Source organism: Chiloscyllium plagiosum, unplaced genomic scaffold (genome assembly GCF_037043375.1).
Source record: "Chiloscyllium plagiosum isolate Xiang-an unplaced genomic scaffold, Cpla_swu_hap1 HiC_scaffold_9, whole genome shotgun sequence".
Classification (NCBI taxonomy): Eukaryota; Metazoa; Chordata; class Chondrichthyes; order Orectolobiformes; family Hemiscylliidae; genus Chiloscyllium; species Chiloscyllium plagiosum.
Window position 1 is genome coordinate 100,868,882 of NW_028270147.1, and position 18,168 is coordinate 100,887,049.

General features: G+C 43.9%; 1 protein-coding gene across 4 annotated transcripts in view; it reads right to left on the reverse strand.

Moving 5' to 3' along the window:
* Positions 1 to 18,168, reverse strand: part of LOC122554671 (roquin-1-like) — a 127,322-nt gene that overhangs the window by 58,179 nt on the left and 50,975 nt on the right. For all 4 annotated transcript variants that reach the window (XM_043700037.2, XM_087990938.1, XM_087990937.1 and 1 more), the window contains exons 2-7: positions 15,348 to 15,674; positions 12,104 to 12,224; positions 7,216 to 7,455; positions 5,977 to 6,152; positions 3,269 to 3,469; positions 494 to 626 (exon numbers count right to left, since the gene is read on the reverse strand). In XM_043700037.2, coding sequence (XP_043555972.2) covers positions 494 to 626; positions 3,269 to 3,469; positions 5,977 to 6,152; positions 7,216 to 7,455; positions 12,104 to 12,224; positions 15,348 to 15,578 — 1,102 coding nt within the window. In that variant the 5' untranslated portion in view covers positions 15,579 to 15,674. The remainder of the gene's footprint in view (positions 1 to 493; positions 627 to 3,268; positions 3,470 to 5,976; positions 6,153 to 7,215; positions 7,456 to 12,103; positions 12,225 to 15,347; positions 15,675 to 18,168) is intronic.

The following is an 18,168-nucleotide window of genomic DNA, read 5'->3' on the forward strand; positions in this document are numbered from 1 at the left end:
GTTTAAAGATGAGAGGGGCAAGATTTGAGGAGGACCAGAGGGGCAACTTCGCCATTCACAGTGGTGCGTATATGGAATGGGCTGCCAGAGAAAGTGACAGGTATAACAGATACATTTAAAAAAAAACATTTGGATAGGTACACGAATGGAAGGACCTTGAAGCAACTGGAACTAGCTGAATGGGCACCATCGTCAGTATGGACTAGTTTGGGCTGAAGGGCCTGTTTCCATGTTGTATTACTCAATAAAACTCTCCACCTCGCTACTTATTTCCTGATAACTGCCTTGTGACTCAGTGTCAACATTTGTTTGTTAACATGAGATGTACTGGGAGCATTTTCTTATATTAAAGGCACTACATCAATGTATGTTGCTCTTGTTGGTTATGAGAATGATGATACTGATGGGTATGTGTTAATTCCCGAGAGCTGGGACAATGTGAGAGGTGACTAGTTTTTAAGACATTTGACAAATGAACAGTTGTTTCCAGTACCTGGACTGGGGTCAATGTTGGCCAGTAACTCGAGGTGTGGACGAAGCCGGTTCAGATTGGCGGGGTCTCCAGTTCGTTGAAGGGCAATTGTCAGCTCCTGAACGCTCTGTGCGAAGGAGGCAGGCGTCTGCAGCTGTAAGTAAAGAACAATCATAACCGACCTTCACAAAATTCCCCCACAGCTCCACATCATCCAGCTGACATCACAAGACATCCAAGTCTTGAGCAAACCTGCTCAATCAGCAGAGCACGAGTAACAGTTAAAGAACACAGTACAGAATCAGACAGATACCTGATAAGCCCGTCTCTTTTGAATGAACGTAACTAGCTCTCCATCAATACTCGCCATCCAGAGGCAGGCGTTTAGCAGAAAAAGCCCTGCAAACTACTGAGGAGTTAATTTACTGTTCGAAATTCAATCCTGATTTGGGACCACTCCACATGGTGTAGTGTTGGGCTTAAAAAAAATCTCCAAGCCAGATCATTAAGGGTTAATTGGACATGTCAATGCGTAATGACGGAAGTAGAAAATTACACAGAAAGCAGGCCTAGTGCTAAAGCAGCCGGTTTTGGCTGGAAGGTCACTGCCCTGATGTGGGCTGGGAACTGGGAAATCAGGCTATTGTACAACTAAGGAGAAAGTGAGGTCTGGAGATCAGCTGGAGATCAGAGCTGGAAATGTGTTGCTGGAAAAGCGCAGCAGGTCAGGCAGCATCCAGGGAGGAGAAAGTTAGGTCTGCAGATGCTGGAGATCAGAGCTGGAAATGTGTTGCTAGAAAAGCGCAGCAGGTCAGGCAGCTACAAACCGACCGACTCCCACAGCTACCTGGACTACACCTCCTTCCATCCTGCCCCCTGTAAAAACGCCATCCCATTCTCCCAATTCCTTCGACTCCGCCGCATCTGCTCCCAGGAGGACCAGTTCCAAAAACGCACATCCCAGATGGCCTCCTTCTTCAAGGACCGCAATTTCCCCCCCGACGTGGTCGACGATGCCCTCCACCGCATCTCTTCCACTTCCCGCTCCTCCGCCCTTGAGCCCCGCCCCTCCAACCGCCACCAGGACAGAACCCCACTGGTCCTCACCTACCACCCGACCAATCTCCACGTACAGCGCATCATCCGCCGTTATTTCCACTACCTCCAAACGGACCCCACCACCAAGGATATATTTCCCTCCCCTCCCCTATCAGCATTCCGTAAAGGCCACTCCCTCCGTGACTCCCTCGTCAGATCCACACCCCCCACCAACCCAACCTCCACTCCCGGCACCTTCCCCTGCAACCGCAGGAGGTGCAAGACTTGCGCCCACACCTCCCCCCTCACCTCCCTCCAAGGCCCCAAAGGAAACTTCCATATCCACCACAGATTCACCTGCACCTCCACACACATCATCTATTGTATCCTCTGCACCCGATGTGGCCTCCTCTGTATTGGGGAGACAGGCCGGCTACTTGCGGAGCGTTTCAGAGAACACCTCTGGGACACCCGGACCAACCAACCCAACCACCCTGTAACTCAACATTTCAATTCCCCCTCCCACTCCACCAAGGATATGCAGGTCTTTGGACTCCTCCATCGTCAGACCACAACAAAACGACGGTTGGAGGAAGAGCGCCTCATCTTCCGCCTAGGAACCCTCCAACCACAAGGGATGAACTCGGATTTCACCAGTTTCCTCATTTTCCCTCCCCCCACCCTGTCTCAGTCAAATCCATCGAATTCAGCACCGCCTTCCTAACCTGCAATCTTCTTCCCGACCTCTCCGCCCCCACCCCAGTCTGACCTATCACCCTCATCTTGACCTCTTTCCACCTATCACATTTCCGACACCCCTCCCCCTAGTCCCTCCTTCCTACCTTTTATCTTAGCCTGCTGGACAAACTTTCCCCATTCCTGAAGAAGGGCTTATGCCCGAAACGTCGATTCTCCTGTTCCCTGGATGCTGCCTGACCTGCTGCGCTTTTCCAGCAACACATTTCCAGCTATTGTACAACTAACACAAAGATGTCTGTAATTATATGTACAATGGAACACCTGGGAATGTACTGGAAGTGCTATGAAATCGTGATAGAGCAGACAACATTAGATTCAGCCCAGCATTAATAGCAGGGGCTTTGCCCCACTCATTGGACTGTCATCACTGGCCCAGGACACTCAAACCCAGTCCATGGATCTTCACCAGCGGACTGGGGCTCGTGAGACTGGTGCCGTAGAATCCTAGATAGAGGTCCAAGTGCCACCATCACCAGTCCCCGACGAGTAGAAAGATAGTGATGTGCATTAGCTTGGATCTGTATAAGTAGTTTGAGCGAATAGATTCGCTCAGTAGTTTATATATGTACATATTTCTATTAATTAAAGCTAATAACTGATGCGCATTCAAGTGCATGTCACGTATTCATTTTGATCAGACCTTAAAGAACCCATTAGACACTTGCGGCCTAACAATATACATAGACTAAAGTGAATTTTATAGAGTTATATATATGCAGTCATACCTGCCCACCTTCAGGCCGGTTTTCTCGTCAACAGAGCTTCCGGGACTCTACTCCACATGCCACAAGCAACAAGAAAAGTCCTGCATTTGCAGGAACAGCCTTATGTACACCCTCCCCGATCACACACACTACCCATCCATTTAATCCCCTTTCTCACTCCATATACACTCTCCCCTATCACAGACTTTTCTTTCAGAGGGGATAGTTGCCTTAGCAGTTTGCTATGCATTTCCTTCAATTTTCTGGATAAAACAAAAAGCTTAAGCTGCCGTACCTTGTCAATAATGGACTGCATGTGAGATTTGTGTGACAGGTCTCCATAAAGGAGGGAAGACCACTGGTCAGGAGCAATGCGAAGGCCAGCTTCCATGGCGATCTGCACAATCTGAGAGTCATGCTCCCGCCGTAGTGCTTCATATGTCCGAAACTCCTCTTTCAGTTGCATCAGAGAGGAATCTTCATCTCGCTTTGTGACCTGCAACATAGACATGGGAACTAAGCAAGCATCAGATGCAGGCTCAGGAACTAAGTAACCATTAAACAGACTGAAATAAATCAATACCTAACTGTTGAACACAGTACCAGGAATAAATTAACAATAAAAAATAGACCAGAAATGGTGAGGAAATTTGTTTGGCTCTAACAAAATCATACAGCATATAGAGGTCAATTGTGCCCGTGCCTTTAGTAAAATCCCTCAATTAAACCAACTTCTCCCTCCGAATGGCCCCTACAATGTTTTCTTTTAATCTATTTGTCTAATTAATTCATGGAAGTTGATAAAGAATCTGCTTGGATTACCCTTTCAAGCAGAGCATTCTAGATCACAACACACTATGTAAAATAAATCCTCATCCTGCCTCTGGTCTTTTGCAAATTTTCGTTAATCCATGTCCCACTGGTCACCAGCTCTCTTGCCACTGGAAACTGTCTGTCTTTCTTTATATACACTGTGAATGCCTCATTTGAAACCGCAATTAATTTTTCCATGTACCTCCAACTGCCATGTACTTGGCCATTTCACCAGTCTTTTGGTACCCTCCTGTAGTCAGCCACTATCCTTCTCATTGTTTAATACACTAATTTACATTATGTAGTGGCAGGGATATGGTCGGACAATCCCAATCATTTGGCAGGAGCATTAGCAGTCAAATGTTAATCAGGCCACCGACCACAGAAGCATTACAATGAAGGGAGTAAGGCTGTTCTGCCCATCATGTCTGCATGATACCAAATAAAGATTTTACTAAAATGCTTTTCCCTCACCTTGTCTTTTTTCCCCCCAAATATTAGTCCAATTCCATTTTGAATGCTACTATTGAGCCCAAGGATAACATTAGAAGAATGACAATAGCTTGATTGAAGAGGTAGATATTAGACAGCATCTTAAAAAGGTGGAAAGGGGAAATAGATGCAGAGGCTTATTAATGAAGGAATTCCAGAACTTAGGGCGGGGTCACCACTGTTGGAGGGATAATAACGGAGGTCAAAACTGGAAGAGCACAGAGATCTCAGAGGGTTGGAAAGAAGTTTCAGACATATTTAGGGGTGAGGCTATGCATAGATTTGAAACAAGGATGAGAACTAAAACACAGATGATTACTTCAAAACATGCAGTGTTTCTGGAGCAGGATCAATATGGTCTAGTGAGGAAGATCCATGATAAATAAATGGGATTTCATAAGAGTTAGGATACAGGTAGAAGAGTTTTGATGAGCTCAAGTTAATGAAGGATAGAAGCCAGGAAGCTCTGCAGATATGCATGAAACACTGATTCCAAAGGTAATGAAATACATGATCTTTTCAGCAGCAGAAGGGTTGAGAGGAGGAGAGATGCGATGGAAGTGCAACTTGATGGTTTTAATGATGGACTGGATGCAAGGTCTGAAGCTCACCTTGTGAAACATAGGATCACAAGGTTGGCAACAGTGTGGACCATCACACATTGGTCTGGGGAGTAGAGGTAGTCAGGGTGACTAGGATCAAAGGCAAATGCTATGTTCTTCCCATTCTTAACTCAGAGGAAATTTCTACCCCACCAATATTGGACAAAAGACAAACAGGGTGATAAATCCAGGCTATTGAAGACATTGCGTGAGGATGGTGGCGAGTCACCTATGTACATGTTGGGTAGTGTTGTAGAAGAAGGACCTGGGGTTCAAGTGCATAATTCTTTAAGCTTGCATGACATGTAGACAGGATGGTTAAAAAGGCATTTGGCGCGCTTGCCTTCATTGGCTAGTCCACTGAGTATAGGAATTGGGAAGTCATATTGAGGCTGTCAGAACATTGATGAGGTCTCTTCAGGAATACTGTGTATAGTTCTGGTCGTCCAGTTATAGAAAGGATATTAAACCGGAGAGGGTCCAGAAGAGATTTATCAAGATGTTGCTGGATAGGGAAGGTTTGAGCTTTAAGAAAAAGCTGACTGGCTGGGACTTTTTCACCTGCAGGGTAGGAGGTTGAAGTTTATAAAGGGTATAGATAGAGTTAATGGTAATTGTCTTTTCCCTAGGATGGAGAATTTCAAGATGTGGGGGGGACATTTTTAAGGTGAGAGGAGAGAGGTTTAAAAAAGGCAGAAGAGGAAAATGTTTTTATACAGAGGGTGGCTCATGTGTGGAATGAACTTCCTGAGGAAGTGGGGGATATGGGTACAATTACAATATTTAAAAGGCATTTGGATGTGTACATGAATAGGAATGGTTTGAAGTGAAGTGGGCCAGGACCACTCAGGTGGGACTAGTTCAGTTTGGCATTATGTTTGGCCTGAACTGGTTGGGCTAAAGCATCTGTTTCTGTGCTGCATGATTCTATGACTTTACGCGAGATGCAACATGAATGAGCCCAACGTCATCAGCAAACCTTTGAAACGATGTACTTCATAGTCAAGAATACAAATCAATTATGTAACTAGTTGTTGCCCTAAAATCAGTAACAGTAACCTTCAGTCTGTACATCCCACTCCAAACCAAAACCTACTTTGAAACAGGAGGCTCTGTACAGCAGCTGCACCACGTGTCCAATGCTGGTCTTTGAGGCTTGAGGAAATCGAGGCTCCAACCTCTGGACAACAAACAACACCAAGACCTTTCTAGAGAGTGCAGAGCCATCTTCCAGTGCAAGCAGGACCAGTTTGAGGGCTTCTTCCTGCATAGCTGGGAGCCAGAGAGGTCATTATTCAAAAAAACACTTGCAATCTGATTGACAACACCATTTTAGATTCAGTCCTGAACAAGTAGTTACACCTGTCCAACACTGTGCTCCAATTCCAGCCCAGTACCTTCCTATTTCCAGTCTGGTATGTCCTCTGGCTCCTCCCAACCCCAGATCAGAGCCACTCCTGCTCACCCCAATCCGAGACTGGACCGGGCCCCTGCTCCTCCCAATCCAGGTCCAATTATTTTAATTTGTTTTCTATTATGCAGTTTTTGACTCTGTCCAATTCCCATAATGCCTTCATTAGGATATTCAGATATAAAGAGTAAGATTTAACATAAATGAAACATTAATATGATACAGAGGAAGGGGAGAATAGTGCTTTCAAATAATAGTTCTAACTCTAATGTTCTTTCAGTTTTGAGAGGAAAGCATACAATTGCGACAGTTTTACTTTGTATCTAACCCAGTGCTGTCCCTGACATGAAAGAGATTGATGGGCAGAGTATTGACAGTGCTTCACTTTTTGTTTTGAAAGAGCACAATTAGCTTTATTTTCTACTTAGAAAAGTAGAGCTAGCTTTACTTTTAGTAAAATGGGTAAAGAAGGCTTTACTTTCAGTTCTTTTTTTTGGTGGGGGGGGGGGTGGGGTGGGCGGCTTTGAACCTCACCCCATGCTATCCCTGTCCTAAGTGAGAAATGGGGACAGTGTAGAGGAGCTTTACTCTATCTAACTCCATATGGTTTCTGTCCTGGGAATGTTTGATGGAAGACAGTGAAGCCTGACACTTTAAGAATGTAGATACAACTTTACTGTGTATCTGACCAAAATACAGAAGTAGAATTAGGTCATTCAGCCCTTTAATATTGAAATGGGAAGTTTACTCTATATCTAACCCTTGCCTTCGAACTGTTCCATTCCCCAGCACTCTACAGCATTAAATGTTGATCCAAAAATTGCAAAAGGAAAACATCTATTTGAAGAGAGTCTAAAATCCTGACAGGTTAACACATCTAAGGCGTATGAAATGTCAACTTGCTGAGCCATTCAGTAACCCTACCTGGTCCAAGAAACTGACAGCCCCTGGCTCGGACAGCTGCCCAGAGATTGGATGAGAGTTGCTGTGGGTTTTGATGCTGAAGGATGAGCTCAGTGACCGTACGCTCCCCCAGTGAACGAGCAGCTCTCATTGCCCGGATCCGACCTTCCTCTTCCACTAGCTGACAGTGGACCAGTGTAACCAGCTTCCTCTGCATGGGCCTGCTCAGCACGCTCTGTGCAGCACTGCTGAGCACCACACCTGCAATACAAAACAGCACAGCTCAGCAGTGAAGCGTTATTGGCAGGGCCAGATCTGAGCAGCTGGCATAGACTGGAGCCAGGTCCACAGTTCCAACACCAAAATCACTGACCATCAGGGATACAGAGCTTAAAAATGTGTTGCTGGAAAAGCGCAGCAGGTCAGACAGCAAAGGAGAAGGAGAATCAACGTTTCGGGCATAAGCCCTGAAGAAGGGCTTATGCCCGAAACGTTGATTCTCCTTCTCCTTTGCTGTCTGACCTGCTGCGCTTTTCCAGCAACACATTTTTAAACTCTGATCCCCAGCATCTGCAGTCCTCACTTTCATCAGGGATACAGCCAAACTTGAACAGGCCAAGGAAGACCATCTTCCATAGGCATAAGTCCAGCATCCTGTATTTCTATACTGTCCAATTTCTCAGCATTCTATTATGCTAGTGCCAAGCTTACAATTTGAGAGCACTTGAGAAAAGGGAGTCACATATACTGCAAGACCCGGCAGTCACTGACCACATCAGCTGTAAAAAGAAGAGTCTGCTCTCATGACATAATTTTTGACAAACTGTAGTTAAATTGAAATTACAAATGATACCAGCCAGCCAGTTACTGTGTAGGATTTCCCTTCTCAGTTTTGCCACCTTGTCATCACTTTGAGAGCTGGAATTCCTGCTCTGAACTGACCTCCCGAGGTTTCAGTTGGATTTAGTCTGCTTTTCATGCCCTTTGTCAATTCACTTCAGTAACAGTCCATGTCATTCCCAAGGCTACTCGGTGTTATGAAATAATGAGATTGTGGGTTTGTCTGAACAACAATCTGCATTTGTATCTCTAACATTGTAACATGTCCCAACGCACTATGAAAGTGGTAAATTTTAAAAGACATCTTAGGGAGATCAAATTAAAAGGGCATGAATTCTAGAACTGGGGGAAGGCCTAGCAACTCTGGGTACACCAATGGTGGATTGAAAGGAGCAGGGGTTGGATAAGAGGTCAGAATTGGAATCCTGATATGGAGCATCAAGCATGGAAGGATTGAACAGCAACAGGATAAGGCATCGTGACTCATAGAACATGAGCCTGCTTAGTAAAAGGACAATCTTCAAATATATAGCTCAGATAACCAGGTGAAAGTGAGTACTGCAGACGCTGGAGATTAAAGTCAAGAGTGTGGTGCTTGAAAAGCACAGCAGGTCAGGCAGCATCCGAGGAGCAGGAAAATCGACGTTTTGGGCAAACGCCCTTCATCAGGAAGGGGGCCACATTTCCTGATGAAGGGCTTTTGCCCGAAATGTCAATTTTCCTGCTCCTCGGATGCTGCCTGACCAGCTGCGTTTTTCCAGCATAGCTCTGATAACCGGCAGACTTCTAATCTTTTATATATTTTCAGAAGCAGTAAAGGTTCTGTAAGAAGTGACCTTGCTGATCCTAATAGCACTGTGGCTGTAAGTACACCACACAGACTGCAGCAGCTCACAATGACATCTCACCAGCCACTCAGGTGTTGCACAACGCATGGTGGCCCAAACACTACCACCAACATCCCGTGAAATAATTGTTTAAACACATGACAATGAGAGGTGCCAAGAACCATCTCATGGGCCTGAAATTGGGCAGCCAGCTCCAGGCATCATCTTGCTGAATGGCTTGCTGAGTGGAAGGCACCACGGGCCAGTAGCTGCCTGAGAGTGCTGTGTTCCACACTGACAACACTTTGTGCTATGGGTTGAAGCAAAGGGGCACCGTAAAGCTGTAATGGCTATGGCACAGGGTCAAGGCCTAGGTTTCTTTGCCCACTCTAAATGGGGCAGAGTTTGTCTGGAGTCTTTCTCCTGCTATCCTGGGTACAGAGCAAGACTTGGGGTGGGGGTTAATCAAGGGCTGGATACTTTCCAGGTGACTGGGAGCCTCCCATCAGACTGCAACAGAGACGATGCTAGCAAAGATCACAATGGGAGTGTGGCAGGAGCATCAGACAAGGTTCCAGGTTATGCTCTGTGAATCAGGTACCTAGATCACTCGGCACTTGTAAGCAAGCAGAGATAGATTGGACAACAGAATAAAGCCAGGGCAAACACATTTCTGCTGTTTTACTAATCATTGCTTTCTGCTGGCCTTTACAGAAGCCTTCCAATCAACATCTTTCTTCATTGACAATTATTCCCAATGGATTTTCCAGCTCAAGAAGTTACTCACCTTCAAATACGAAAGTTTGGGATGGCACAGGGACTCAGTGGTTAACACCGCTGCCTCACAACACCAGTGAGCTGGTTCGATTCCAGACTTGGGCGACTGTTTGCACATTCTCCCCATGCTTATGTGGGCTTCCTCCAGGTGCTCTGGTTTCCTCCCACAATCACAAAGATGTGTAGGTCTAACCAAACTAAAAATTGCCCTGCAGTATCCAGGGCTAATCCACCAAACCTGCATATCCATGTGGAGCTATGGGATGAAGGGTTGGGTCTTGGGGCGGGGGCGCTCTTTGGAGGGTCGGTACAAACTCAATGGGCCTAATGGCCTCTTCCACATTCTAGGGATTCTGAGTGTGCCAATAATTTGAACTGCAAATTCATTTGAAGCAGGTCAGTGTACAGGGCTCTAGTAGCACAGAATTTTAAAACGTTTAACTGGAGAAGATAATGTGGTGACCGCCCGCATCATGTCATGGATACAGGGTTAACAGCTAAATCTCAGTAAAGTAACACCCGAGGCCGAGCGGGAAGACACTTACAGTATGCAAAACACTTAACTGAAAACAGAAACTAATTTAATCAGCAACATAAGGAAAGGTATTGGGGAGAAGATCTTAACACAGCAGGCAGTGATTTCCCACATCTCTAGCATCAGACGGTCTCCCATAAAAGGCATGACTCACACTGAATTTCAGATGACAGAATAGGTTATTATTATTCCATTTTGTCAGACACATGGTATACTGTACACAGACTCCCAACTGCTACTTGCAGCCTAGCTCCTTATAAAGCAGCCAGTCATGACAGAATGATGCTTGATGCAAATTATTGTTCTACTAAATCACTAGGAATGGAACTTCACCCATCCCCATAATTAGATTTCAGTCTGTAACTCGCTCCCGGGTATCTGTTAGGTTATAATAAATCATTCAGACCCTTTATTATAATTTAGTCTGTAACATGCTCCAGGATATCTGTAATTCTATATATAAAACACCCAAACCCCTCGATTATATTCCATTCTGTAAATCACTCCCGGGTATCTGTTATATATAAACCACCCCAATGTTTTAGATTAGATTCCAATCGGAAACTCAATCCGAGAGATCTAATCCTATACATACACCATTCAAACATTTTTGATTAGATTTCAGCTGGTAACACATGCCCGCATATCAATTATTCCATATATCAAATATTTAAACCCGTTGGTTAGGTTCTCGACCTTCACTCCCGCCCACCCAGTCTTCCATCCATATGCCAAAACCTGGGGGCTCTTGTGGTATAAGTACTGTCCCCACCCCTGAAACAAGAGGCCCAGGTTAAAGCCCCACTTATTCCAGTGGTATGTAATAACAGCTTTATTAGAAAGCATCTACACCAAAACCTTTGATTAGATTCCAACCTACAGCTCACTGGATCTGTTATTTTGCACATGAACCACTCGAACCTCTCAATTATTTTGCAGCCTGTAACTCACTCCCAAGTACAATTATTCTACATATAAACAACCCTGAAATCCTCAATCAGATTTCAGCCTGCAACTCACTCCTGAATATCTTAGCAGTCTGCATAAAAACCACGCCTGGAGGAAGAACGCCTCATCTTCCACCTCGGAACACTTCAACCCAGGGCATCTATGTGGACTTCATCAGTTTCCTCATTTCCCCTCCCCTAACCTTACCCCAGTTCCAAACTTCCAGCTCAGCACCGTCCTTATGACCTGTCCTACCTGCCAATCTTCCTTTCCACCTATCCGTCCACCCCCACCTCACCCCCCAAATTTATCTCTCGACCCTGGAGAATCCTTGCCTCCATTCCTGAAGGGCTTTTGCCTGAAATGTCGATTTTCCTGCTCCACAGATGCTGCCTGACCTGCTGTGCTTTTCCAGCACCACTCTAATCTAGACTCTGGTTTCTAGCATCTGCAGTCCTCACTTTTGCCTGCATGAAAACCACCCAAACTATTAGATTAGACAGTCTGTAATGCATGCCCAGGTATCTGTGATGCTTATATGTACCCTCCTCAAATCCATCAATTACATTCCAGCCTGTAACTCACTTCTGCAGATGTTATTCTATATATGTAAAACCCTTTGAGCCTCCAAGTAGATTTCAGTCTGTAACTCACTTCTGGGTATTGGTCATTCTATATATAAGCTCTTTAAATCCCTCAAAAGCAAAATATTGCCAAGTTGGACATTTTAAATAAAAGCAGAAAATGCTGCAGACATTCAGCATCTGAGAGAGAAACAGTATTTTGAGTCCAGTTGGAGCTTTCTTCAGAACTGCCCAGTTGTCCAAAACCTTGGTTTAGATTCTAGCCTGTAACTCACTGAGGTACCTACTACTATACGTAAAGTGCCTGAAGCAAGTGTTTAAAATCAATACTCAATAAACCTCCCAAAAAATAAATCTGTGTCAGTGTACAGTAGGAATGTCTCAATAACTTCAAGTACCTCTGGTACTGCTGAGTGGTTTGAGGTACAGTGCCAATTCCTCCACACATTTCTTTGCCTCTTCATAGTGTTTGGTATTTTCTGCTCCTGTACACAAGGTGACAGACTGTGGCTCTGGAATCTGCACATAATTAGAATAATTTTACAAAATGTTCACTGTATATAATTAATAGTGAAATGATAATATACTGTAATAAAATTTTAAATTAATGTAAGATATTATAGAGCTTTAGCAGCATTCACAAGAGGAGAACACAAGTTTATTGTAATACAGTAACAAATTAACACATTTCACTTGATTGAGGCTTCCACTTAAATTGTAATTTACAACAATAGCCTAAATGTATAGTGTCTTTCACGACTTCAAACACTCCCTTATACCCACTGAAGCACTTCAGAAGTGCAGTCACTGTTGCACTGTGTGAAACACTGTTGTCTTGAGATGGTTATATCCACAGTAAATAGGATAAGTACCCAAACACAGCACCGAGCTGCAGAATGCCCAGATAATGCGACCCTAGTCTCTCCAGATACATACCAATGTGCCCCCAGGGAAAAGGTTCATTGTCTAAATATAAAAGGATAGAGTGAAATGAGGAAGTGTAGATGTGATTGCGTTAACTGGAGTTTGCACTTGTTTTGACACATTCAGTCATGACTCAATGGCCTGTGGAATCAACCCACAGGGGCACCCTGGCCTGAACGGAGGTGTGCAAGCTCTAGTACCAGAAAGAATCTGATTATGAGCCAAAATTTTAAGTACAGAATTGCAGAATCAGGCAGTATCCATTCCATTCAAAAACAAATACTCAGCAACAAAGACCTGTGGCTTACAAGGGAATATAAAAGGTTACCACAAGACTAAAGGTAACTTATAATATTTCAAAGAATTATCACAAGCAAAGGAGAGTTTTAGTATCAGAGGTGGTGACCAGAAAGTTCAAAAAAAATAACAAAATAGGATGAATAAACTAGCTAGAAATCTAAAGTCAGGCTGGAAGAGCTTTCTCCAGTATATAAACAATAAAGCATCCCTTAAAGGCAGTGACGAGAGAAATCATTGTGGGGAATAAGCAAATGACAGACACATTAAACAAATACTTTGTGATTTCACAGCTGAAGCTGCTACAAATTACATACCAGAAACATAGGAAAACAAATGTACTTAAGGTAATTAGTATTTGCAAAGAAAATGTATTACAAAAGCTTAAGGAATAAGAGCTGAGGGCCTACTTCCCAGCACTGGCTACAACTTTCCAGAAGTCCTCGATTTTAAAACTGTCCCTGCACATTAGAAATTTGCAAATGCTACACTGGTTATTCAAGAAAGAAGGGAAGTGTGTAAACAGGGAGGCACCATGGCTCAGTGGTTAGCACTGCTGCCTCACAGCACCAGGGACATTAGTCAGAGGGAGGCGGGTGCTCTTCGGAGGGTTGGTATAGACTTGTTGGGCCGAAGGACCTGTTTCCACACTGTACTGAATCTAATCTAATCTACAAGTCAGTTTAGCCTGTCATTAGGAAAACTCAATAATTCAGTATTATGAAATCTTAATGCACTAAAAGAGTCATAGTATAATCAGAGACAACACTGTTTTAACAAAGGGAAATCATATTTGACAAATTTGTCAAAGGGAGCACAGGATGCAGCAAAGCTGGATGTCAAAAAGCCTTCTGAGGAGGTGTATTGTTATTAAAAACTTCATACTGAAAGATGTTTTTGAATGCGAGTTTGAGACAGTGTGGTCAACTTGTGCACTGAGTTACATGCTCATAGCAGCTGAATGGTCTTAACAAGTTCTGTGGTTTTCAGGATAATTAAAGATGAGAACTAATTGCAATGTTTAAGCTAATTAAGTTAGTCAACAGGGCAGACAGAAAGATACCATTTCCTCTGATTGCAGAGAGGGGTGGGTCTACAATAAAGGGTGCTAACTTAAAATTGAACCAAGCCATTCCAAGGGGACATTAAGAAATATTCTACAGACAAAGGCAACAATCTTCAAATCTCTCCTCAAAAAAGCTGTCATTACACAGGGACCAAGGAGAAATGTGATTGGCTAAGACTTTTGTTCGGTATGACTATCAAGGGTTACAGAACTAAGATTGGCAAATGGAATTCAGATACAGGACAGCCTGCAACAGAGTGAAAGAGACTAGAGGGGTTGAATGGCAGGTTGCAATGAAGGGGCCACGAGATAAAGTTAGCATGTGCTGGTTAATTAAAAAGTTTCTGTCTATAGTGCAGTAGGAACTGGAAAGATCGAGTTCCACAGAAACCAGCGAAGTGGTCACTGAACAGGCCGCATGAAGAGGAGAAAAGAATCTCGTACAGAGTGTTGCAATGACTCAGCAACTGCAACTCTGAAAACAACAACTCCTTCAGACAAACATGTGTCACAGGCACTGAAACGGAAACCCTTGCCAAACACTGCTGTGACACTACATGCAACAGGACCATTCACAGAATGTACAATCACCATCAAGTGGTTCAGGTTCAGGTTCAGTTTCACTCTCTCATCCACAGTGATCTTAGCTTGCAGTTTCCAGCTCAACTTAGCTTACTGACACCACAGGGCTACTATCTAGGGAGAGAGTAACTGACAACATCTTCTAATATAGGGAGAGAGATAGTTCATCAGATCTTTCCACAGCAATAGTCCTGTTCTTCATTAGGAAGAAGCACCAAGTGTGGTATCACACAAGGAGAGCAGAATACACTGACCACAGTCTAGCACACAGAGTACTTGTGTACTGACTAAAACTTTATATAGGAAACAAGTAAATGCTGTCCTTCTTGGATACTAGAAGCAGCTTTAATGGCAGTAAGACTGGAAGGAATAATGATGATTTTGGGGTGTGAAGACATTGCTTGCACCTTAGGAGGTGGGACTTGCTCAGATTTTCCTAGCACCTCCAGGAAATAAACAATACTCTCCCAGGCACAGTCGCATATAAAAATGGAGAAAAAAAATCATAGGGACAATAATACATTGAGGTTAAATTTTCATTCAACACTACTAATTCAAAGAGCTTTAGAGAAGTTTTAAAGAGGGCTGCTTATAGAATAAGGATCCATCTAATTCGTACATGACTGCAGTGCTACGTGTGCACTTCTGTATAAGACAGCAATGGCGGCAGCATGGACTACAAGGGTTAAGGCCATATATTGAAAAACTCCTACCACATTTGGCAAGTAAAGGCAGGAAAACATACTTGAAAAAGTAACTTAAGAAACTCTTACCTGGGCCCCCACCAGTTGTAACAGTGCAGAGTTCACAGGTAACATATCTATATCTGTGTTGATAGTGGTTTGGTCAAAAGGACAGGCTTTGCGATGAAGTTTGTTGAGACACATCTTGCAGACTGTGTGTCCACAGCCTAAGCTGATGGGCTTGCGTATGTTCTCATCGAATGTCTGGCAGCAGATTGGGCAGGAGAGGAAGTCTGTCCATTGTGGAGCCTGCACAGGCATTGTGGCGGTGAAAAATGGGGAGATTCCTATGGAATCAAACTGTCAGTAACAGGGTCGCGTTGACATTGTCTCAGAGCTCATTGTATAATACATCATCTGTAATCAAAAAGGTAAACAGGTCAAAGGTTAATCCAAAGTTGCTGGTGGAATCATTTGACAGTTCAAAAAGGGCACATCATTCACTCACCCAACTGAGCACTGCTGAAAGAAAGGTATGTCTGCCATTTTAACTAAGGACATGGGGCTTACTGCCCCGAATCTGTCTCAAGACATTGTATTTACACAGATTTCTAGAATGTCATGTTAAACCCAGCCACCTGTCTGGGCATTGATAACATTGTGTTTTCACATGCTGTCAGTCTCTCACTCATGCAGGTCAGCACAAGTAACATTGCCATACATTTCAGTGGGGAGCATTTTGGGAACACTAATCATAGTCATTAAGTTTTTAAGATCGATAAGGGTAAGACTGGTCCTCTGGTGGAAGTGCAAAATTGAGGGAAGGTTAATTACAGCATTATGAGACAGGAACTGGAGAAACCAGATTGGGGGCTGCAGTTTGATGGCAATCTGCATTTGATATGCAGGAATCTCTTAAAGAGCAGTTTGATCAGAGTTCAGAACCAACACATCCTGTGAGGATGAAAGGTATGGGAGCCTTGGAAAACAAGGGGGATTGAAGGTTTAGTCAAAAAGGAGGAAGTATATTTAAGGTTTAGGAAACTTAAATCAAACAAAGCCATTGAGGAATGTAAAGGAAGCAGAAAAGGACAAAGGAGGGAATTTATGCATGGAGCCAGAGAAAGGGGTGAGGTGCTCAATGGTTACATCACTGAGAAGGACAACAATTTCATAGAGATGTACAGCATAGGAACAGATCTTTCTGACTAACGTGTCAATGCCAACTAGACATCCTTAATTAATCTAGTCCCATTTACCAGCATTTGGCTCATATCCCTTTAAACCCTTCGAGTTTATATACTCATCCAGGTGCCTTTTAAATGTTGTTATTGCACCAACCTTCACCAATTCCTCTGGCAGATCATTCCATCCACACACCACCCTCTGCGTGAAAACGCTACCGCTTTGTAAATCTTTCCAGTCTCACCTTCAACCTGTGCCCTCTAATTTTAGACTCACGCAGCCAGGGAAAAGATGCCATGTCTATTTACCCTATCCGTGCCCCTCATTATTTTATAAACCTCTATTAGGTGACCCTTAGCCTCCGATGCTCCAGGGATAACAGCCTATTCAAACTCTCTCTATAGCTCAAATCCTCCAACCCTAGCAGCATCCTTGTAAACCTTTTCTGAATCCTTCCAAGTTTCACAAAACTCTTCCAACAGGAGAGACACCAGAATTGCAAACACAACTCCAAGTGTCCTATCCAATGTCCTGGACAGCCACATCACGACCTCCCAATTCCTACACTCAATACACTGAACAATAAGGTCACTTTGTTCAGCAACACTCCCCAGTACGTTCCCATTAAGTGTATAAGTCCTACCATGATTTGCTTTTCCAAAACACAGCACCTTACATTTATCTAAATTGAACTCCATCTGCCATTCCTCAGCCCATTGGCCCATCTGATCAAGATCCCATTGTAATCTGAGATAATTGCACCTCCAATTTTGGTGTCATCTGCGAACTTACTAATCATTCCTCCTATGTTCACATCCAAATCATTTATATAAATGACAAAACCAGTGGACCCAGCACCGATCCTTGTGGCACACCACTGGTCACAGGCCTCCAGTCTGAAAAGCAATCCTCCACCACCACCCTATGTCTTCGACTTTCGAGCCAGTACTGTATCCAAATGGCTAAGTTCTGCCTGTATTCCATGAGATCTAACCTTGCTAACCGGTCTACCACGTGGAACCTTGTCAAACATCTTTACTGAAGTCCAGAAAGATCACGTCCACTGCTCTACCCTCACCGATCCCTTTTGGTACTGCTTCAAAAAACCTCAATCAAGTTAGTGAGATGCGATTTCCCAGGCACAAACTCATGTTGATTAATTCTAATCAGTCCTTGCCTTTCCAAATACATGTCTATCCTGTCCCTCAGGATTCCCTGCAACAACTTGCCCACCACCGATGTCAGGCTCACTGGTCTATACTTCCCAGCTTTTCCTTACCACCTTCCTTAAGTAGTGGCACTTTAGCCAACCTCCAGTCTTCAGGCACCTCACCTATGGTTATTGATGATAAAAATATATGGATGATATTAAGATCATGGAAGGGTATGTTGATATTCTACAGCATGTCAACATTAAGTTGGTGGCAGCGTTGGGTGTTTTGAAAAACATTAAAAGGTTGATAAGGCCCCAGGCCCTGAAGGGATCTACCCCAGGATACTGGAGGAGGCAAGGGAGGAGATTGTTGGGGCATGGACAAATGTTTGAAGCCTCCTTAGCCACTGGAGAGGTCCAGAAGACTGGAGAATAGCCAATGTTGCTCTTTTGTTTAAAAAGGGTAACCAGGATAATCCAGGAGATTATAGGCTGGTGAGTTTTACAGCAGTGGTAGGGAAATTATATAAGATACTTCAGGACAGGATTCACTCACACTTGGAAAAGACGACT